Here is a 24401-nt window from a genome sequence, read left to right on the forward strand (position 1 = left end):
TGTTTACCCGTTGTTGTCTTAGCCCTCCCAATCAACATCTGTGATTGCTTTATGCGTCCCTCTAATGTCAATATGCCTTGTATACTGTTGTTTAGGGTACCTCTCATTGTTTTGTTTTACTGCGGAGCCCCTAGTCCCCCTCTACATTCCTCGGTTAGCTCCCTTGCCCCACCCCCCACACATGCGGAGACCGCACCTGGCTTAACTGGCGCTTCCAGAGATGCAGCCTCTCTCATCGTCACTCAATGCCTAGGTATACCTCCACTGTACTCGCACCCTACCATGGCTTTGTCTGCGCATTATGCCCTGAATCTATCCTACCACGCCCAGAAGTCTGCTTCTTTTACTCTCTGTTCCGAACGCACTAGATTACCAGTACTTATAGCCTTTAGCCATACCTGTATCCTACTCCTCCTCTGTTCCTCTGGTGATGTAGAGGTTACCTCAGGCCCTGTGTGTCCCCAGGCGCTCTCATTTCTTGACTTCTGCCACCGGAAAAGCCTTGGTTTCATGCATGTTAACATTAGAAGCCTCCTCCCTAAGTTTGCTTTATTCACTGCTTTAGCACACTCCGCCAAACCTGATGTCCTAGCTGTGTCTGAATCCTGGCTTAGGAAGGCCACCAAAAATTCTGAAATTTCCACCCCCAATTACAACATTTTCCATCAAGATAGAACTGCTAAAGGGGGGCGGAGTTGCAATCAACTGTAGAGATAGCCTGCAGAGTTTTGTCCTACTATCCAGGTTTATGCCCAAACAGTTCAAGCTACTATTTTTTTTAAATCCATCTCTCCAGAAATAAGTCTCTCACTGTTGCCACTTGTTATAGACCTCCCTCAGCTCCCAGCTGTGCCCTGGACACCATATGTGAATTGATTGACCCCATCTATCTTCAGAGTTCGTACTGTTAGGTGACCTAAACTGGGATATGCTTAACACCCCGACTGTCCTACAATCTAAGCTAGATGCCCTCAATCTCACACGAATTATCAAGGGACCTACCAGGTACAACCCCAAATCCGTAAACATGGGCATCCTCATAGATATCATCCTGATCAACTTGCCCTCTAAATACACCTCTGCTGTTTTCAATCAGGATCTCAGCGATCACTGCCTCATTGCCTGCATCCGTTATGGGTCCACGGTCAAACGACCACCCCTCATCACTGTCAAACGCTCCCTAAAACACTTCTGCGAGCAGGCCTTTCTAATCGACCTGGACCGGGTAACCTGGAAGGATATTGACCTCATCCCGTCAGTATAGGATGCCTGGTTGTTCTTCAAAAGTGCCTTCCTCACCATCTTAAATAAGCATGCCCCTTTCAAAAAATGTAGAACTAAGAACAGATATAGCCCTTGGTTCACTCCAGACTTGACTGCCCTTGACCAGCACAAAAACATTCTGTGGCGCACTGCACTAGCTTTGAATAGTCCCCGCAACATGCAACTTTTCAGGGAAGTCAGGAACCATTATACACAGTCATTTGGGAAAGCTAAGGTTTTTTCAAACAGAAATTTGCATCCTGCAGCACTAATTCCAAAAAGTTTTGGGACACTGTAAAGTCCATGGAGAATAAGAGCACCTCTCTCAGCTGCCCACTGCACTGAGGCTAGGAAACACTGTCACCACCGATAAATCCACGATAATCGAGAATTTCAATAAGCATTTCTCTACGGCTGGCCACGCTTTCCACCTAGCTACACCAACCTTGGCCAACAGCTCTGCACCCCCCGCAGCAACTGACTGTCCTGCCGATCCTTGACTTCGGCGATGTCATTTACAAAATAGCCTCCAACACTCTACTCAGCAAATTGGATGCAGTCTATCACAGTTCCATCTGTTTTGTCACCAAAGCCCCATATATTACCCACCACTGCGACCTGTATGCTCTCGTTGACTGGTCCTTTCTACATATTCGTCGCCAAACCCAGTGGCTCCAGGTCATCTATAAGTCTTTGCTAGGTAAAGCTCCGCCTTATCTCAGCTCACTGGTCACCATAGCAACACCCACCCGTAGCACGCGCTCCAGCAGGTATATCTCACTGGTCATCCCCAAAGCCAACACCTCTTTGGCCGCCTATCCTTGCAGTTCTCTGCTGCCAATGACTGGAACGAATTGGAGACTCATATCTCCCTCACTAACTTCAAGCATCGGCTGTCAGAGCAGTTTACCGATCGCTGCAGCTGTACACAGCCCATCTGTAAATAGCCCATCCAACCAACTACCTACCTCATCCCTATATTTGTTTTTTTTGTTTTTATCTGCTCTTTTACACACCAGTATTTCTACTTGCACATCTATCACTCCAGTGTCAATTGCTAAATTGTAATTACTTCGCCACTATGGCCTATTTTTTGCCTTACCTCCTTACTTCATTTGCATGTATACAGATTTTCTATTGTGTTATTGACTGTACGTTTGTTTAACCCATGTGTAACTCTGTGTTGTTGTTTTCGTCGCACTGCTTTGCTTTATCTTCGCCAGGTCGCAGTTGTAAATGAGAACTTGTTCTCAACTGGCCTACCTGGTTAAATAAAGGTGAAATCAAAAAAAATTAAAAATATATTAAAATCGTCCTTTTTCACCCAGGGGAGCTCTGCATTTAATTGGTCTCATATGTGAAAGTCAACGCAATTTGTCATTGAAAAGAAATGAAATTATTGAAATTCTAATTATTCAATAGTTGGGTTTCGAGTTGAGGCATTTCTTCTTGAATGAAGTCTGGAGAGATATTGGACTCATTTCACAGAGTTAATGTTTCACCACTGAAAAGGTCTTAAGCCTTCCCAAGATAGGAACATAATTGGAACAGGAACTACTTAATAACTTCTTGGAACTATAGGGGGTGCTGTTCCGCATTAGCATATTTGGGTCTCCAAATTAAACTAAATTATTGCTAAATTCTTGATCGTACAATATGCATATTATTGTTATTATTGGATAGAAAACACTTTCTAGTTTCTATAGCCGTTGGAATTTTGTCTCTGAGTGGTACAGAACAATATCTACAGCACTTTTCATGACAGGGGTCAGATTTCAGAAATTTTTACCCCTGATCTGGAGTCTGTTTTTAAGGCGACAGTGAATGCTATGAAGAAACCGACACTGCCTACGTCTTCCTCTGGGTGTCTGTACGTCATCACGTTTTGAATGGAGTCTATTGCACAATCACAGCCACTATAAAACAAGAAAACGTAGAAGTACCGCTCTCTTCCTGCATGCGTCGTGCGCAAGATGGGCATCAGACCTGCCTCCTTCCAAATCGTTGTTTAGAGAGTGATATTTCTCCGGTCATGTTTTTAGTCGTTATAGTTGTTAAAAACATCATAATGTAGTTAATTTGAACCGTTTTATAGCAATTTATATCCGTTTAGTGCGATTTTGAGGAATTTCTTTGTTGTGCACTCTGAAACTTTGGACACGTTTTGGGGTCCCGTTCGATCGTTAGTGGATATTTCGAAGGACAGAGGACATCTATCGACCAAAAGAAGATTACAACATAGAAAGGATACATTGCCCAAGAATCTGATGGAAGAACAGCTCAAAGTAAGCAATATTTAATATGATAAATCGTTGTTCTGTCGAAATATTTTAAACGCATATTTCGCCATTTTGTTTGTTATCGCGTCACTTGGCGAACCCTGTATTGAAAAGTAAGGATAATTTTAAAAATGTAAGTCAGCGGTTGCATTAAGAACTAATTTGTCTTTCGATTCCTGTCAACCCTGTATTTTTTAGTCAAGTATATGATTAGCTTTCGATTAAACTAGATCACTCTGAAAGCTGACGTCCCTCATTTTGATGCTTGAGTTGCTACTATTTTCATTGTATAACCACGGTTTTGTATGGCTAAATATGCACATTTTCGAACAAACTGTATATGTATGTTGTAAAATGATGTTACAGGAGTGTCATCGGAAGAATTCTGAGAAGGTTAGTGAAAAAATTAATATATTTTGGCGGTGATTACGTTATAGCGCTCTTTGGCTGGAATCGATGCTCTGGTAACGTTTTCACATGTGGTATGCTAACTTATCGATTTATTGTGTTTTCGCTGTAAAACGCTTAGAAAATCTGAAATATTGTCTGGAATCACAAGATCTGGGTCTTTCCATTGCTATGCTTTGTCTATTCTTATGAAATGTTTTATTAAGAGTAAATTGGTCATACACGTTGCTCTCTATAGTAATTCTAGTCGTCTTGTGATGGTCGGTGCAATTGTAAACTGTGATTTCTACCTGAAATATGCACTTTTTTCTAACAAAACCTATCCTATACCATAAATATGTTATCAGACTGTCATCTGAAGAGGTTTTTTCTTGGTTAGTGGCTATCAATATCTTAGTTTAGCCGAATTGGTGATAGCACCTGAAGTAGTAAGAAACTGATGGAGTTAGAAAAGTGGTGTATTTTGCTAACGTGTTTAGCTAATAGATTTACATATTTTGTCTTCCCTGTAAAACATTTAAAAAATCTGAAATGGTGGCTTTATTCACAAGATCTGTATCTTTCATCTGGTGTCTTGGACTTGTGATTTAATGATATTTAGATGCTACTATCTACTTGTGAAGCTATGCTAGCTATGCTAATCAGTGTGTGGGGGGATGGGGGGTGATCCCGGACCCGGGGTAGAGGCTCGTTAGAGGTTAAATAGATTTTTAAACTTACGGTCTCTCATACTGTATGTCCGAACCTTTAGCTAATGAAACTGTTCCTGGAACAGTTGATGGCCAGTAGGACAGTAGGAGGATGGCCATGCCTGATATTCCCACCTACTGTATTATCGATTCCCCTGTATGGCTCCTGGAGCCCCAGAAAAGATCATACGCTAAATTATACCTGCAGAGCTCGCTGTATAATTGTCTATTACACTTCCTTGCATTTTCACATCTTTTTGAATGTTTGATTCAAAGAATATCAGAGAACAAGACGTCACACTACTTCCTGGAACAGACAGGAAAAAGTTATATTTGTCATGTATCTGTTGCTAAAGTGAGTGTTTGATTCCAAGAACATATTAGAGGACACGGCGTCGCACTACAGCATGTCGGAGAACAGAGAGGAAACCGCCCGGGCAGATATTGGTGGCTATTTTAATTAGCTCATCATGAAAAAAAACAACTCTTGTCATCCTGTTGTTGATTTGTGGTTGAAATCTAGTTAAAACGATTGTACATTGACACATTTTTGGCGAGTTCAACCAACATATCCATTCACATTCAACGGCAGTGTGTTGAAAGAATATGTTGACCGATTTTTGATTCAACATACCTTTGCCCAGAGGGGATAGGTATATTTGTCATGAATCAAAAAGGATTGCCATTTACATTCACAGATGTTGATGAGGCTACGTGGAAGTGTACTTATGAAGCACTTTTGCACCTAGGTCTGCCTTTATCGCACACCATTTAAGTGGAGGTGCATGTAGAAATCAAAACAAAGCCTTTTTGAACTGGTTGCACCTACGTCTGCCTTTAGGAGCAGGTTGCTGTGTCATCAATAGTCCACAATCAGTTGAACGGCTGTCTTTAGCCCAGTGGGAAAATGGTATTCCTTGCAAAAAAAATATCCGGTGTGAATCCAGCCCTGTCTGGCTGCCACATGTGGAGGTGGAAGATAAACTCCCAAGCCTGACATCACAATTCTATGGAAAACACAAATTTCCTTTTGAACCACATCAGCAAAATCCCTCTGATGTTGAAAAGGAAAATAACAGAGTCAGCTAATTCTTTCAGCTTATTTACTTGGTTTGTTCCCCCCCCCCCATCTCGGAATCAATGAAAATATGTTTATAATTTCAGGTTTCGCAGTATAACAATGGGGAAATTCAGAGCCAGTTTTGCCACTGTTAATACGGCTGCTTGCATAAATATAGATGACACTGTACACAGTACAGTAGCCGATACAGTATGTAGCAAGCGGACCCATATTTGAAACGGACAACAAATACCGAACAAAGAATTTCGGTTTAAGTTTTTGAAGGCAAAATAGGATAGGAAGCCAATTCTTTTTGTTGCACTTTTTACATGACTGACCAACACTTGTTTTCTCATGGCCCCTCTCTTTTCCCTCTGCAGCAGAAATATGGTGAGCAATATGTTTGAAACATTGAATCGCAAAAATAAGTAAAAGCACTATTTCAATGGATATGACTTGGCACTGGTGGTGGTAGTAGTGTGTGTAAACAAAGTGGTTCTGCCTGGCAGTGAACAGGGGTTGTGGACATGCTCCTTGAGGTTGAGTGCACCTCTTTGAGGCCTTACTGATTTCCTTACCTTCAAATATCCCATTTCACAGGGTTAAAACATGACTACAGTACATCAGTGCAGACAGACCTGACTACTTCAAACAATCACATAAAAGGTTGAGACTTTGATATCGTCGAAAACCCTTTATGCTAGTTTTGACACGAGATGAGTTGACACTTGGGATCTGGAGTCTGCTGACACAATAAAGACAGGATCCTTATCAAGAAAATTGCGGCCAATATCTGTTTTGGACTTGAACATTTTGAAGTCTGTCTTGCCTCAGCAGATCTCCCGTGACTCGTCACGCTCTTTCAGCTCATAGTCTGACGGTAATTTTGTATGAGAAGCTCATATTCAATTGAAGTTGTGTCACTCTCAATATTTAACGTCTACTTTAGTACTGAGGCTTCATCCCTGGATGGAGACAGAGGCTAGCTGAATTTTTTATAATCATTTCATGATGAGTTCTCGAGATCTTGTCCTGAAGTAGTAGTCATGAAGGACAGTGGTTCTTGAAGGTTAGAAAGAAGTTGGATGGAAACACATGCTATATTGTGTGGCATGATGAAATCACGCACATGATGAAATCCCGCCCATGATGAAATCCCGCCCATGTTGAATTCCCCCCCATGTTGAAATCCCACCGCCCATTCACACACAAATGCTGTACCGGTATGACAGAGCCGCCCCCCTCTCAGACATGGCGCTACTCATTATTGTTCCAGCCTGGCCTCAAAGCTTAGACGTTACATAGTAAATGAAAAGCTGTGATGCTTAAATTACTATGATATGTTATGTTTGGTATGGTTAGATAAGTCAGTAGCCCCAAAAATTAAAGAGGAAGGTTGGTCGGAGAGGATGGGTGGGTGTTTAATGCAAACGACTAGCAACGCAAAGGTTGTGTGTTCAAATCGCATTGCGAACAACTTAAGCATTTTAGCTAATTAGTAACTTTGCAACTACTTACAATTGTTTTGCTACTTTGCAACTACTTGTTAGCTAACTTGTTAGGGTAAGCTAATTTGTTAGCTAACCCTAACTTTAACCCATAATCCTAACTCTTAACCCTAACCTTAATCCTAACCTTAACCCCTTAACCCCCAACCTTAACCCCCAACCCCGAGACTAGGCAATGTTAGCCACCTAGACACCTAGTTAATGTCAGCCACAACAAATTGGAATTCGTAACATATCATACGTATTGCACATTCGTAACATATCATACGAATTGTAATCATATCATACTAATTGTAATTCGTAGCATATCATACGAAATGGAAGATGGACTGCTATTCTCAGTCAGGACTGGCACACATAATCAGACATATATAATGTCAACCTACAGTAGAATCGCTGTCTGTCTGTTAGTATCGCCCAGAGAGGGGTTGACAATCATCAGCGGCATAGGTTCTATTTCAGCCTGCTATTTTTGGGGGGATAGGGCTACAGAATGTATTATTCATTTGTTTGGTAATATGTCTGCTCAATCTCCAAACCCACTTTGACTGAGAAGAATAAAAATAAGTAGGAAATATCTGAAGGTAACTCTATGCTTCTCCAATATAATATCTCTCTCTTACTTGGGAAAAGGACAGAGAGGTACTTAAATACTGCTGCCGATTGAAACACGGATATAGAATTAAATTGACACCTGATCCTTCCAATTCAATTTGTCGTGCAGATTCAATTACATTTTGATTCATTAAAATCATACTTGCAGGAATCTCATTTTTTATTTGATTTAATAGTGTTGAAGCTCTCAGTCACCAAAAGAGATTAAAGGCAAAGTGTAACAGCCCTGCCTAAAACACTGCTCTTTTTCTACAGTCTGAGTGAAAGTGAATCTTAATATGACCACAAATTCACACTAACCAAGTTTTACTTTTAGAGTTCACCCTTAGACAAAATTCTGTGACAAAATCCTCAAATCCCAAAGTTAGAAGGGGGAAAAAAATAAATGGGTCCTGACACCTTGACAAATGAGTATTGACCCTGGGGTTTGCAGCTGGCCGTCTGTGGTGTCAAAACAGGAAGTGATGAAGATGCCTCCCCACAGGACCTGTCTCATGTGAGCTCAAGCCATGGTCCCATTAGGTGAAACAAATGTGATGTCAGCTCTGACACTGGTCGTGTTCCACAGGATGTGACAGGTGTGGCGGAACGCCTTCCGACGCTGCCGTGTGTCACCCACACCGCCAAACAACGTCTGCCGCACACATTCTCAGGGAGCTGAGCAGTGAGGTCAGCAGTGCTCAGAGAGCATGCTGGGAGATGGGATTAGGGCGAGAGCGGGTGATGTGTCAGCTGTAATTACTGGTAGCAGCTAGGAGCTGGGAGGTGCTGGGAGGTGCTGCCTGCTAGCAGGGCGTCCGGCTTCGCTCCAGCTTCACTGTTGTCTCTCACATCAGAATAATCAGAAGAGAAAGGGCTGAGGTGGAAGGGAAATTAGCCTATCTGGGCCTGGATTTAGTCTGTAACCCTCCCATAGTGAGGCTAACTGAGCACACACACACACACACCGCAACACAGACCACAACACACACTGCCCCCTCTCTCTCTCCATTACTGAGGGAAGACTTGGCACTGTCAGAGCTATCCATTAAGATGAGAGTCAGAGAGAATGTACGTGGGAGAGATGCAGAGAGATACTAGGCTGTGTGTGTGTGTGTGTGTGTGTGTGTGTGTGTGTGTGTGTGTGTGTGTGTGTGTGTGCGTGTGTGCGTGTGTGCGTGTGTGCGTGTGTGCGTGTGTGCGTGTGTGCGTGTGTGTGTACCTGTGAAGAGGTAGTACAATACAAAGTCAGAAACAGAGAGTTTCTTGAACTGCAGATTCTGTTCTCAAATCAGTCACTGTTCCCTAGGGCCTGGAACTCCTCCAATCCCTCCTCTCTCCTTTTCCTCACACTAGAACACCAACTGGGTGTGACATTTGCAGTAAAGAGCAGCTGGAGTGACGCTCCAAGAAGTGAATCAGAGAGGGGAATGAATAAATATTAAATTCTGCAGCACTGAGAGGGACCTGCCGCATGATTCATCTTCGCATCGACGATCCTGCTGCAAGTGTTCAAACAGACATTGTCTATGGCTATTGCCTATCTGTGCATTTGGGATGGTACCCTATTCCCTATAGTGCACTACTTTTGACTAGGGCATATTGCAGGGAATAGGGTGCCATTTGCGATGCACATATAGGCAACAGCCATAGACAATGTCTGTCCATATCTATTAACCCACCCGTCCATTATTGAACAAACGTAGCATGAAACTTGCTTGTGCTATCCATTTCTCTAACAAGGCAATGGAAAGAAGGACATGGTCTATTTTTATGGGGGGTTGCACTGATGAACTCTGTTTAGAGTCACATCCGCACAGTCTGGAATCATTCTCTTTTGGGCTTCTTCTGTTTCTTTGGATTTCCTTCTTGGCTCGCATTCTCTTTTTGTCTTGGCTTGGAGGATGAGGCTGTGGCTGAGCTGTCCTACATGGTGTGACATTGCCTTTCGCAGCCAGCCTCCGCTGGCCTATCCAACACCAGACACTGGGAAAAGGGATGTGGAGAGTTCCAGGGCTCCAGCGTGTCGTTTCGTCTGCCCGTGGCTTCTCAGATTAGGAAGCTAATAGCAGCCTGGATAAATCCTGGGCTTGCTGAGAGGCGGACTGGCCCTGGCCCTGTGTGTCAGTGATAAGGGGAGAGGCCAGGAGGAAAGCGGCATGTCTCTCTCTGTACAGTAAGGGTCCCCACGATGAGGCCCCTCAAAGCTGTTTATAAAAGTCCTTCCACAGCGGCAATCTTCCGGACTAAGGCGAGGGAAAGGAGGGGATGATGACAGAGTGTTGTGGGCCTTATAGATTCCAGACGTGGCGAGGGAGAGCGATGGGGTTGCTGCCTGGAGGAGAAGGATGAAAGGGAGGAGGTGGAGGAGGTGTTGGAAATTGCATATGAAAGGGCATGATGGTGGCCTATGGCCCTGAGTCTGGGTGTTCAGTCAACGGATGGATGGGGCTGACGTCTAGGGTTGGGGGTTTTAGAGCAGAGCCTGAGGTCTGTAGTTCCACTGCAGGGTGAGTGAACACAGCAATTTGTACAGTACTGTAGCTGTGTGTGTGTGTGTGTGTGTGCGTGCGTGCGTGCGTGCGTGCGTGCGTGCGTGCGTGCGTGCGTGCGTGCTGCATTGTTTTCAATTGAAAGGGAAATTGGTTGTTCTGGTGTGTATATTTCCAAACATTCCTGTGGGTGTATGTGATGCCGGTAGGTCTGTTTGTGTAGGTGTAGTGTGTGTGTGTGTGTGTGTGTGTGTGTGTGTGTGTGTGTGTGTGTGTGTGTGTGTGTGTGTGTGTGTGTGTGTGTGTGTGTGTGTGTGTGTGTGTGTGTGTGTGTGTGTGTGTGTGTGTGTGTGTGTGTGTGTGTGTGTGTGTGTGTGTGTGTGTGTGTGTGTGTGGCGCAGTGTGGGGGTGGAGCTGTCAGCGTGGCGCTCTCGCTGCAGCCATCTCTTAATTAGAACACACTCGGCGGGACGCCACCTAACTCCTAACCCTAATCCTAAATGTAACCCCTTACCCTAACCCTAAACATAATCCCTAAAATGTATATAGCCTTTGTCCTCATGTGGATGTGGGAAATGTCCCCACGAGGGAGTATTCCTCTTGTGAATGTGCATGAATGTGCTGCTGGACCTCAGTCATGGGACCAAATGGAGGAAGGAGACTTCGATATGACTCAGTATTTCTGCTGGTTAATTGGAGCTGGTCTGAAAGAGAGATTAGATCTCAGGGGCACTGCTAATCTGTTTCGTTTTACTTCAAAACGCTGTACTAAACAAAAGACTCCGAAATGACTTGGGTCTTAAAGGCGTTCTGTAGCTCTGATAGATCTCTATTAAACAACTAAAGCCGGACACAGCTGACACAGGCATATTCCCCATTCTTAATAGTCCCAAAAGATAGAGTAGGTGATTTAGAAGCACTGTAGATCTGATACAGTGGGATAGGTGTAAGCAAAATGGTGGAATTTCCACCTAGACTATTAGAGCGCAAGGAGGAGTTATTACCGTATTGCAGGGATCCCCAATAGGCGGCCCGAGGACCAATTTCGGCCAATGTGGGATTTTATTTGGAACCCCAAGTTTCCTGTGAAAAAATGTTTTATGGTATAATTTTTTTTTGTTGTTGTTGTTGTTGGACATAAAAGACTGTAAAATCCCCAGGAAATCAGCTGAAAGCGATTTTAATTTAGGAAATATGTTCTCAAGTATTCCCATGCATAATAAATAGGCATATGTGATCATATCCCAATGTAATGAAGGTTTGATATTATTCTGTTTGTAACGGTGGTCCTCCTCCTCTTCAACCGAAAAGGAGGAGTATTGAGGGAACCAAGGCGCAGCGGGTTGTGAACACATAATATTTATTAAAGACAAAACGAAAACACGAACTTCACTATAAACTAACAAAACAACAAACGGAGTAGACAGACCTGAACGACGAACTTACATTAAACACGAGAACGCATGAACAGGGAAAATAGCCTACACATAAAAATGACGATGTACAACACAAACCGAACAGTCCCGTATGGTGCGACAAACACTGACACAGGAGACAACCACCCACAACGAACACTGTGAAACAACCTACCTAAATATGACTCTCAATTAGAGGAACGCCAAACACCTGCCTCTAATTGAGAGCCATACCAGGCAACCCTTAAACCAACATAGAAACAGACAACATAGAATGCCCACCCAAACTCACGTCCTGACCAACTAACACATACAACAAACTAACAGAAATAGGTCAGGAACGTGACACTGTTTTTGTCAAATACTATATCTGTTTGGGATTTTTGTGGTAAATCTTCAGTGTACAAATTATTTATAACTATGTTGCGGCCCCCTGACCATCCGCTCATGGACAAATCAGCCTACGGCTGAATGTAATTGGGGACCCCTGCCCTATTGACTAGTGCCTTCAGAAAGTAATCACACCCCTTGACTTTTTCCACATTTTGTTGTATTACAGCCTGCATTTAAAATGGATTAAATTGAGATATTGTGTCACTGGCCTACACACAATACCCCATCATGTCAAAGTGAATTTATGTTTTTCAAATATATATATATTTTAAATAAAAAATGAAAAGCTGAAATGTCTTCAGTCAATAAGTATTCAACCCTAAATAAGTTCAAGAGTAAAAATGTGGTTTACATAATAAGTCACATTGAAATTCACTGCTGAGTCAATGTCTAACACAGATTCAACCACAAAGACCAGAGAAGTTTTCCAAAGCCTCGCAAAGCTTTCAGCATGGTGAAGTTATTAATTACACTTTGGATGGTGTATCAATACACCCAGTCATTGGAAAACCTCTCTGGTCTTTGTGGTTTAATCTGTGTTTGAAATGCACTGCTCGACTGAGAGACCTTACAGATAATTGTATGTGTGGGGTACAGAGATGAGTCAATACTTTGTAGAGCCACCTTTTGCAGCAATTACAGCTGCAAGTATCTTGGGGTATGTCTCTATAAGCTTGGCACATCTAGCCACTGGGATTTTTGCCCATTTTTCAAGGCAAAACTGCTCCAGCTCCTTCAAGTTGGATGGGTTCCGCTGGTGTACAGCAATCTTTAAATTATACCACAGATTTTCAATTGGATTGAGGTCTGGGCTTTGACTAGGCCATTACAAATTATTTAAATGTTTCCCCTTAAACCACTCGAGTGTTGCTTTAGCAGTATGCTTAGGGTCATTGTCCTGCTGGAAGGTGAAACTCCGTCCCAGTCTAAAATCTCTGGAAGACAGAAATAGGTCTCCCTCAAGAATTTCCCTGTATTTAGTGCCATCCATCATTCCTTCACTTCTGACCAGTTTCCCAGTCCCAGACGATGAAAAACATCCCAACAGCATGATGCTGCAACCACCATGCTTCACTGTGGGGATGGTGTTCTCGGGGTGATGAGAGGTGTTGGGTTTGCGCCAGACATAGCGTTTTCCTTAATGGCCAAAAAGCTCATCTGACCAGAGTACCTTCTTCTATATGTTTGGGGAGTCTCCCACATGCCTTTTGGCGAACACCAAACTTGTTTGCTATTTCTTTCTTTAAGAAATTGCTTTTTTCTGGCCACTCTTCCATAAAGCTCAGCTCTGTGGAGTGTACGGCTCAAAGTGGTCCTATGGAGAGATACAACAATCTCCGCTGTGGAGCTTTGTAGCTCCTTCAGGGTTATCTCTGATTAATGCCCTCCTTGCCTGGTCCGTGAGTTTTGGTGGGCGGCCCTCTCTTGGCAGGTTTGTTGTGGCGCCATATTCTTTCCATTTTTTAATAATGGATTTAATGGCGCTCCATTGGATGTTCAAAGTTTCAGATATTTTTTTATAACCCAACCCTGATCTGTACTTCTCCACAACTTGTCCACCTGTATGGAGAGCTCCTTGGTCTTCATGGTGTCGCTTGCTTGGTGGTGCCCCTCGCTTAGTGGTTTTGCAGACTCTGGCGCCTTTCAGAACAGGTGTATATATACTAAGATCATGCGACAGATCATGTGACACCTAGATAGCACACAGGTGGACTTTATTTAACTAATTATGTGACTTCTGAAGGTAATTGGTTGCACCAGATCTTATTACGGGCTTCATAGCAAAGGGGGTGAATACATGTGCACGCACCATTTTCCGTTTTAATTTTTTTTTTCATTTCACTTCACCAATTTGGACTATTTTGTGTCTGTCCATTACATGAAATGCAAATCAAAATCTATTTAAATTACAGGTTGTAATGCAACAAAATAGGAAAAAAGCCAAGGGGATGAATACTTTTGCAAGGCACTGTACTACCCTACCCCATTCAAAAACACTTAAATCTTAACTCTTGCCCATTCACCCTCTGAATGGTACCCACACAAGCAATTGTTGCAAGGTTTGAAAATAATGTTTTTACCTGTCTCACCTACAGCTGTGGCGGTCATGAAATTTGGTTAGCCGGTGATTGTCAAACAAATAACTGCCGGGCTCACGGTAATTGAACGTTAATTAACATAACATCTCCTGGCAAGCCACTGATGCATTTGAAAAAGTCTAATAAATCCATGTAATATAGCCACACTATCACAATAAATCTAATAAATCTAGGTCTAGAGTAACATGATATGAAGTAAATGTTGTCTATTTCAGAAGAACAGAATAGCATACCCTGAGTTGTCCTTATGTTAGGTCCTGATCTGGCTATGCCGTATGGCTGTGGGCTACACTAGTTCATTTAGCAGACAAGATTTGCTTATGCCATTATTTTAGATTATTTCATAATATGAAGAATACAATTGAACATAGCTGAATAAAATAGAAATTATATTTTCTCCAAACGATTTGAGGGAGGGCGCATATGCCGCTATTCAGGTCCTTCTATATGCTAATTTAGAGTTATGTAACTTTAGTTAAATGAAGGTAAAACATTTTTTTAAACATTTGTGATACAAAATATGTTTGGATTTTTGTAACATTCTAAGGCTGCATGATGCAACTCTAATTAAGATTTGAAAAAAGTTGCATGAAAGGCAAGCTCTGTTTTCTCACGCAGTTGCATAGCCTATAGAAATGTTGCGCAACATGAGCTCACGGGCTCTCATGAAGTACTTGATTTTTGAATAAATTTGCATTGACATCAGTGTGATTGGAGGGACAATAGAGTGCTGAGTACCAGGCAGTTAGCAAGTTTGGTAGGCTACTAATTGTCACGCCTGGTCCCGCTCTCCCTCTCTGGCGCTCGAGTTGATCATTAAATGTTCACTCCCTGTACCTGCTTCTCATCTCTACCAGCGTCGATCCTTACACTAATGACCATCAGCAGCATCAGAGCTTCTAATTACGTAACTAAACAGTCACATGGAACTTGACTGCTGTCATGACCCGTGACCGCCGGTCTGGCACTAATACAGTCACCGTAGCAGCCCTATACTCCCCTTCATTTACACTGATTGAAGTGGATCATAGCTTTCACCTGGATTCACCTGGTGAGTCTGTCATGGAAAGAGCAGGTGTCCTTAACGGTTTGTACACTCGGTGTGTATTCTCTGTTGGATGACAAAGAGGCAAAGCTGGTGCTGCATCGTCATGTTTGATCATTCATCTAGATCTGGGTGATTCTACGCCAGCAGTGAATTTTTTTTTTTTCTTCTGTCAATTCTCACATAGAAACTTCATTGGGAGGAAGAATGCTTGAAATACTTTTTACATTTGTATCACAAACCATTTTTGATACATTTTATATTTGTATCACAAATCATGATGAAAGTGGCCCTACCAGGCCCTTTTCAGACCTATACATGCCTCCTGTAAGACCCTACGATCCATGAACCGTACATGATACAGACATCTTGGTGTCATTATAGTCCTTATAGTGCGCTCTAACATATGGAGTATGTCTACATTCAGAAATACAATGTTTCACATTCATTTTTCAACATTAAAACAATTACTAATGAGTATCTCAAACGACCCTTTTTGAATTTGCTGATGTTTAGACATGTTGTTTGGAACAATATACTCTTCAAACATATCACATTTCCAGAGTGATATGAACCATTATATCATAAAATCAGTAGATAGTGGTAGCGTTGACGTTTTCCTATGGAAAACTCCCGATGGCGCATGAAGCAGGAAGTATTTTAATTTGAAGCATGCCATATTGCTGAATGGTGCTGAATGGCACCCCAAAAATCGCTAAGGATCATGGTGAAAGTGGCTGTAACTAGCAAAGGATCAGGGTCAATGTAGTCGCTTTCATCCTGCCTGAGAGTCAACCGGGAGACTCATCGTGGGCTGCCGGCCCATGATTGGTCTGTGTCAGCAGGTGGTCCTGTGTGAAGACAAATGTAGTAGTCAGAATGGATCACTATTTCATTAAATATCGCGATTTGTAGCGAACTTTTAAATAATTCACAGTGGGGATCGAACTTGATCATAATAAACTAATTTTAGAGACCAAAACAATCGTCAACATTTTTTTTGCTTGGCTGTTCTGCCGATCGTAATTTACATAGGCTTTCTAGGGCAGACCAGGGCTTTTGGCACCGCTAGGTTGCTACGCAGTAACCGACCATCAGAGCTCATGACTTCACACTCCAGACCAGACATTTCATACTTACAAATCAGTTGCTGTCGGTGATGTTTAAGATGAGGGAGGACAATTTTTTTTTTTTATGAGCATGGCCTTATTTCTATTACAGCATATTGGATGACTGTCATTCATATTCCATTCACCCAGCTCAATGTAACATCGATAGGTTTAGGCTACTACATGATACTCATGATACTACATGATAACTTTCCCTGTACCCATAATGAGGTTGCTACAACATAGCCAATGATTGAACGTTTAAAACGTAGGTGCACAGGTCGAGAGAAACATTTGAGTAATTAAGGTGACAGACTGTGGCACATTCAATACCGCCTTGCACACTCTTGCCTGCATCTAGCTGATCTAGGGTGTAATCATTAGTCCAACAGTTGTGACCCGTTCTGTTTGCTTCCGTTTAAGACATGTTTTTCAACAGAATTGGCAGAATGAATATATCCCTGATCAATGTTCCCTCTAGCTGCGGGCAGAATAAATACTAGCCCGCGCAGAGAAACAGGAGATTTAATTTCACTCAACTTTCCAGAGATTTCCCCATTAGTTAACACTATCAACACTATCAATTCCCTATACTGTGGGAAATGTGATCGAATCAACGCAATACTAGCCACTTTCAATGCAACATACCGAAACAAAACGAACTATGCAAGACTTACTATGCAAAACTAACCATGCAAGATATTCTGTTATAGGCAGAGCGCATCGGAGTATGATTCTATTGCATTGACAGGCACGACTCAGGCCTGTACTCTACACAGACTGGTGTGCCATAACCAATCAGAGTTGCAGTAGGCCTACATGCACATAGACTATTGCCATATATGGATTTGTGCCATTCACTTTGAACTGGACTGTTTTACAGCATGAGTGGTCACGATTATTATGTGTTTGTTTTGAGATCAAAGCGATATTTGCAATTAGCCACATATGTTCATTTGTTCATATTCTTTGCTAGTTAGTAAGTTATTAGCCCAGTTATCAGTGGAGTGAAGTAGTTAGGTAAAAATACTTTAAAGTACTATATATCTGTACTTTACTTGACTATTCATAATTTGTACAACTTTTACTTTTACTGCACCATATTCCTAAAGAAAATAATGTACTTTCTACTCCATACATTTTCCTTGACACCCAGAAGTACACATTACGTTTTGAAGCAGGACAGGAAACTGGTCCAATTCACACACTTATCAAGTGAAAATTCATGGTCATCCCTACTGCATCTGATCTGGCGGACTCACTAAACACAAATGCTTTGTTTGTAAATTATGTCTGAGTGTAGGCTGTGTTGGTTATCCGTAAATAAACATAATAAAATAAAACCGTGCCGTCTGGTTTGCCTAATTTAAGGAATTTGAAATGATTTATACTTTAACTTTTGATACTTAAGTATACAGTGCATTCGGAAAGCATTCAAACCCCTTGACTTTTTCCACATTTTGTTACATTACAGCCTTATTCTAAAATTGATTAAATAGTTTTTTCCCTTCATCAATCTACACACAATACCCCATAATGACAAAGCAAAACAGATTTTTAGAAATGTTTGCAAATGTATTAAAAATAAAAATGTAAATATCACATTCACATAACAAAATGTGGAAAAGGTTAAGGGGTCTGAATACTTTCCGAATGCACTGTGTGTTAGCAATTATATTTACTTTTGATACTTAAGTATATTTAAAAGCAAATACTTTTAGACTTTTACTCAAGTAGTATTTTACTGGGTGACTTTCACTTTTACTTGAGTTCCTACAAGAGCACAAAATGTGTACATTTCTAGCCATCTTTGAAAAGCGAGTCAGGAAAAGAGCTTTGTTCTATGTCTTAAAGGGGAAGTATTGTATTTTGAGACAGGCTTGAATAAGCTTAGTAGCCAATAGGCAGAGGGTAGCATCATTTGCCGGATTCTCTGTAATAATTGTCACATCTGCTCCTGCTACGCCCTCTGGTGTTCATCCGGTGTCTTCTTGATCTACAGTTACTCCCCCTGTACACGCTCTGTCTCTTTCTCTCCCTCTCCCTCTCTTGTGATTGTGTGGTTGGAGACAGGTGTGCTGGAGTCAGAGCAGATCCCTACCAGCTGCAACTCGTTCCATAATCAAGACCTCTACAAATACTCTACAAGTTCTGCCACTTCCACTCTGCCAGATCGTAATCTCTGCTCAGTCAGTTCATGATTCTAGCCATTTATTAGTACTGAAGATCCAGTTACTCTGCTGTGCCTGTTTCCCTGCCTGACACCGTTTGTCCGCTCATTGCAGTTAATGCTCTGTCTCTGGCTCCTGTCTCCTGTTCCACATCTCACCACCCAACTACCTTGCTCTGGATATCACTCACCACCACAACCTTGGATTCCCCTCAGGACCTGTTTACCCTGTTCTACTCAGCCAACTCCAACCTCAGTCTCCACATCTGGTTTTAATGCAACTCATCCGAGCTACCCTGGATCTGCACTCCATATCTCTCTGTGCAACAATACATATTTTGGTTCATTCATCCCTGTTTCCTTATCTGAGTCTGCTCTTTTGGGTTCTCCTGTGTCGCGCCGCATAACAATAATAGTATGGGAATAAGTGGTTTCTTGCATCAAACAACAGTACAAAATGTTCAGTCACATCCTTGTCTGAAGGACAAGTGGATAAACAGGTTAATGTCAAGCCCAGCATGTTTTTTTTCCCAAAAGTGTAAACACCACACATTGGCTGCTACTGTAGGCTGAATGATAGAACCCCTATTTCCACAGTAGGCCAGTCTGGTAGGACAACATTATGATCGAATAGCCACAGTAGCCTACATGGCCACTGTTTCAACAGTCAATTAAAACACGTACAGCTTCAGTGTTCACAGTAAACACGTGCCGGAAGTTGCACGAAATTGTCGCAACATTCAAGTTTGTGCTCAGCAAAAAAAATGTTTTGGAGGGAACATTGCCCCTGATTACACGCAAACACAGTTCACTTTCATAGCAGCCACATACAAGCATGATCATTTTGCTCATTGTATAATTACTTCTCGCATCTTCACCTAGCATCCCTCTCTGTTTGAGCCGGGTGTTTGAGTAGTCTAAACTAGCTAGCTGCATTCGCTAGCTAAGTGAAAGAGATTTTTTTTTAAAGAAATGGATATTGTTCAAAACTGTTCAACTATTGTCTTTCTCTCTATTTGAGTCAACTACTCACCACATGTTATTAACTGCAATGCTAGCTAGCTGTAGCTTATGCTTTCAGTACTAGATTCATTCTCTGATCCTTTGATTGGGTGGCCAACATCTCAGTTCATGCTGCAAGAGCTGATAGGTTGGAGGATGTCCTCGGGAAGTTGTCATAATTACTGCGTAAGTCTATGGAAGAGGGTGACAGCCATGAGCATCATAGGTTTTGTATTGAAGTCCATGTACCCAGAGGAGGACGGAAACTAGCTGTCCTCCAGCTACACCATGGTGCAACCCTACAGAGTGCTGTTGAGGCTACTGTAGACCTTCATTGCAAGTGTGTTTAAATCAATGATTTGGTAACGTGAATATATTTAGTATAGTTTTTTCTAAAAAGGATAATTTTTTTTAATGGTTCACATTTTTTGTTAAATAAAATTCACTGAGGAGGATGGTCCTCCTTTTCCTCCTCTGAGGAGCCTCCACTGATTGGCATTACATGTCATTAACCAATCATATTCCTCCTTTAGGATTGCACATTCAGCAAATCACCAGCAGAGGGAGTTCCCATTGAATACATTTAACATTCAGTGTTGGTGGTGCTCAAAAAATGAATCCGAACTTCAGAATTAGCAGAGAGCCCACTCTTGAAATTGGATGTACTTGTAGAGTATATTGTTCCCAACAAAATGTCTTAAAATTTAAAAAAATCAAAAGGGTAGTTTTGAGATATTCATATTAATATTTTTAATGTTCATGTGAAACAATGTGTTTCTGAATCTAGACATACTCCATATGTTAGTGCACACTAAAAGGACTATAATGACACCAATATGCTGTCTGTATCATGTACAGTTTACAGATAATAGAGTCTTACAGGAGGCATGCATACTCCTCCTATAGGGAGGAGGTCAGAGACCTGGCCCGGTGGTGCCAGAATAACAACCTAACCCTCAACGTAACCAAGACTAAGGAGATGATTGTGGACTACAGGGAAAGGAGGACCAAGCACGCCCCCCTTTCTCATCGACGGGGCTGTAGTGGAGCAGGTTGAGAGCTTCAAGTTCCTTGGTGTCCACATCACCAACAAACTAGAATGGTCCAAACACACCAAGACAGTCGTGAAGAGGGCACGACAAAGCCTATTCCCCCTCAGGAAACTAAAAAGATTTGGCATGGGTTCTACAGCTGCAACACGGCAACTGCTCGTCCTCCGACCGCAAGGCACTACAGAGGGTAATGCGTATGGCCCAGTACATCACCGGGGCTAAGCTGCCTGCCATCCAGGACCTCTACACCAGGCGGTGTCAGAGGATGGCCCTAGAAATTGTCAAAGACCCTAGCCACCCCAGTCATAGACAGTTCTCTCTACTACTGCATGGCAAGCGGTACTGGAGTGCCAAGTCTAGGACAAAAATGCTTCTCGGCAGTTTTTACCCCAAAGCCATAAGACTCCTGAACAGGTAATCAAATGGCTACCTGGACTATTTGCATTGTGTGCCCTCCCCCAACCCTTATTTTACGCTGCTGCTACTCTCTGTTTATCATATATGCATAGTCAATTTAACTATACATTCATGTACATACAACCTCAATTGGCCTGACCAACCATTGCCCCCGCACATTGGCTAACCGGGCTATCTGCATTGTGTCCCGCCACCCGCCACCCGCCACCCGCCACCCGCCAACCCCTCTTTTACGCTACTGCTACTCTCTGTTCATCATATATGCATAGTCACTTTAACCATATCTACATGTACATACTACCTCAATCAGTCCGACTAACCAGTGCACGTATATAGCCTCGCTACTGTTATAGCCTCGCTACTGTATATAGCCTCGCTACTGTTATTTTTCACTGTCTTTTTTACAGTTGTTTTTATTTCTTTACTTACCTATTGCTCACCTAATACCTTTTTTGCACTGTTGGTTAGATTTGATTTGATACTGTAGGTCTGAAAAGTTAAAAAGCATGTCAAACATCCTTTCTCTCAATGAAGTTTATATGAGAGAATTGCCAGAACAATCTGAGATACTTAAAATATTTTTTCGCTCCTGCTGGTGTGGAATCGCCCATCTTCAGACTCTATCTGGGATGTTGTTGTGTACTGAGGACCTCCAAATCAATTCACCCCTGAGGACAATGCCTGAGCCCCAAAATGGCACATTTTTCCCTATATACTGCACACATTTTGACCAGAGCCCTATGAGCCCTGGTCAAAAGTAGTGCACTAAATACTGTATATAGGGAGTAGGGTGTTATTTTGGATGTGTCAGGATACTGAAGAGGTTTGGGACAGAGTATTTCAATAACAGTATCCCCTCCAGCATGGTGTGTGTGTGTGTCCGTGTGTAATCCTGTGTGTGTTTGTCTTTGTGTCTGTGTGTCTCTATGGCCGCGTTTACACAGGCAGTCCATTTATGATCTTTTTCCCACTAGTTGGTCTTTTCACCAATCACATCAGATCTTTTCACATCAAATCTTTATCGGAGAAGATCGGATTTGTCAATAGGGGAAAAGAATATCAGAGTTGTACTGCCTGTGTAAACGCGGCCTGTGTGTGTATTTAGGCATGAACTGTTCAAGAGCCTTGGGATGTTGATGTCTATTCAACGCATAATCAGCCAAAATTGGCCAAGGCGTCAAAGGCTCTCCTGCATCAAGCTCTGCAGTCTGCCTCGTTGTTGATACTGAGGTGAGAATTGGTTTACTAATAATTTGATAATGACTAGATGACTAAAGTGTAATTACAACTAAAAGAAGATCGATTGTGAATTAAGGGGAACAATTAGCATTTATCACTATCATCATTACCGACATTAGTAAAACGTAGATTGAGAATTTGCTTGTTTTGCTGTGAGCTCATCGGCGGCTCATCCAAAATAAAAATATTCCACCAACGCTGAAATCATTCCCAGAATTTGCATAATTAATGTGGCCCAAAATGTACTACTCTGAGTCCTTGAGCATAATAACAAATACTAATGGTACTCTGAAAAAAAAAACTCACACACATCTCTCTTAGTCAATGCCATTATCGCTCTCTGCTTTTTCTTTGCTTTCTTCCATTCTCCTATTTTCCCTAAGCTCCCCCTCACCCTCTTTTCCTCAAATCCAGAGAAATGGATTTCAGCCTGACCTTTGAAAGAACGCTGAACGACAACCATCACCATGTTTTTGTCTCTGGTTCCCTCCACACATCCAACACTTCTCCCTCTCTCTTCTCCCACCTATTTCACTTTCTCTCTCTTTCCTTTCAACTTAAACCCATCCCCTTGCAATACTTACAATTTTTTTTAACAACAATGAAACTATTAAAAACAAGGATAGTAAAGGGTACATAATACACACCAGGTGATAAAAATACATTTCTAAAGAAAACAAAAGTATACCAACAAAAAATAACTCACCCTGCTGGACGAATGATCCGTAGACAAACCACATGGAGTTGTAGAGGGTGGTGGAGGAGACGGAGCCCATGGGCAGGCGCGGCGGGTTGAGCCAGTTGAGCAGGTAGACCAGTATGCCCACCAGTAGCACCGTGCCCGCGATGCATGCCCATAGCGACAGGTCAAAGGGCGCCAGGCAGGCGAACATGTCCACGGTGCGTTCAGCCTTCCTGAGCAGCACGCCCACCGAGTAGTCCATGTAGCGCGTGGTAAAGTCCACCACACTTTCCCGCTCTGGTGTGATGGTGAGAGCCGAGAGACCCATGTCAGCACGCTGGAAAACAAACCCACGCATGGACACACACGCGCAAATGCACGCACACACAAACACAGATTCATTAATGCCAAGATTCAAGGTGTATGGAATTCAAGACAATTTGGGGATTCTGTGAACACACACATCAGAAATCACTGCATCCAATAGGTTCCGTGGTAAGGCGGAGGGGTATGAGAAATGAAACTTTGCTTGGAGTTCTGTTTTTAGACATTCATTTAACTCATGCATACATCAGTAGAACCACATCTGCTTTCTGCCATGGCTATTCTGTCGCTGCTGCTGATAACAGTCCTCCTCTCCTTTCTTTTGTCAAAACAGGCACATAACGACTCCACACTCGCTATCTGACACACTTAATACTCACACACGTCTCAGACGAGATAGATAGGGGAAAAGACAATAGCATGTTAATTACCTAGATATTGCATCGGTACATTGAGGGATGGACATTTTCTGTGTGACCGTCTATTGTGTTGATGTGAAGCAGAGGTTATGGAGATTAATATGGCTGTGAGTCATAGCGTGAGCATGGGAGGAGTTCAGTCATCTTCAAGAAATTGTTTTTAGGAAGAGACCGGAGGATGAGGGTACCTCGATAGGTCATTAAGCCACCAAGCCAATCAGAGAGCCTGAATTAGAATGCACACGTCGGTCCACTGAAAACTGTTGTTCAAACCTGTCACGGTCCTACTATAACTGATAACCTCACGATATACGTGTGTGTGTGTGTGTGTGGGGGGGGGGTATGCAGGCCAGGGTCAGCTATAAACCCACTAAGGCTAATTTAATTTCCTCCCACATGTTGTGTCTCATTATTGTACAAAACATAAAGAACACCGGCTCTTTCCATTATATAGAGTGACCAGGTGAAAGATATGATCCCTTATTGATGTCACTTGTTAAATCCACTTCGATCAGTGTAGATGAAGGGGAGGATACGGGTTAAAATAGGATTTTTAAGCCTTGAGACAATTGAGACTTTGATTAGGTATGCGTGCCATTCAGAGGGTGAATGAGCAAGACAAAATAGTAAAGTGCCTTTGAACGGGGTATGGTAGTATGTGCCAGGCGCACCAGTTGGACTGTGTCAAGAACTGCAACGCTGCTGGGGTTTTCACGCTCAACAGTATCCCATGTGTATCAAG

General features: G+C 42.4%; 1 protein-coding gene across 3 annotated transcripts in view; it reads right to left on the reverse strand.

Annotated features, from left to right (window-relative positions):
* The window catches only part of LOC139545794 (glutamate receptor ionotropic, delta-2-like), a 607650-nt gene that overhangs the window by 93022 nt on the left and 490227 nt on the right, over window positions 1–24401 (reverse strand). For all 3 annotated transcript variants that reach the window (XR_011669139.1, XM_071353972.1, XM_071353973.1), the window contains exon 11: window positions 22941–23253. Coding sequence is in view for 2 of the 3 variants with exons in the window: in XM_071353972.1 (XP_071210073.1) it covers window positions 22941–23253 (313 nt within the window). In the remaining variant the exon portion in view is untranslated. The remainder of the gene's footprint in view (window positions 1–22940; window positions 23254–24401) is intronic.

The sequence above is a fragment of the Salvelinus alpinus genome, chromosome 19 (assembly GCF_045679555.1).
Source record: "Salvelinus alpinus chromosome 19, SLU_Salpinus.1, whole genome shotgun sequence".
Lineage (NCBI taxonomy): Eukaryota > Metazoa > Chordata > Actinopteri > Salmoniformes > Salmonidae > Salvelinus > Salvelinus alpinus.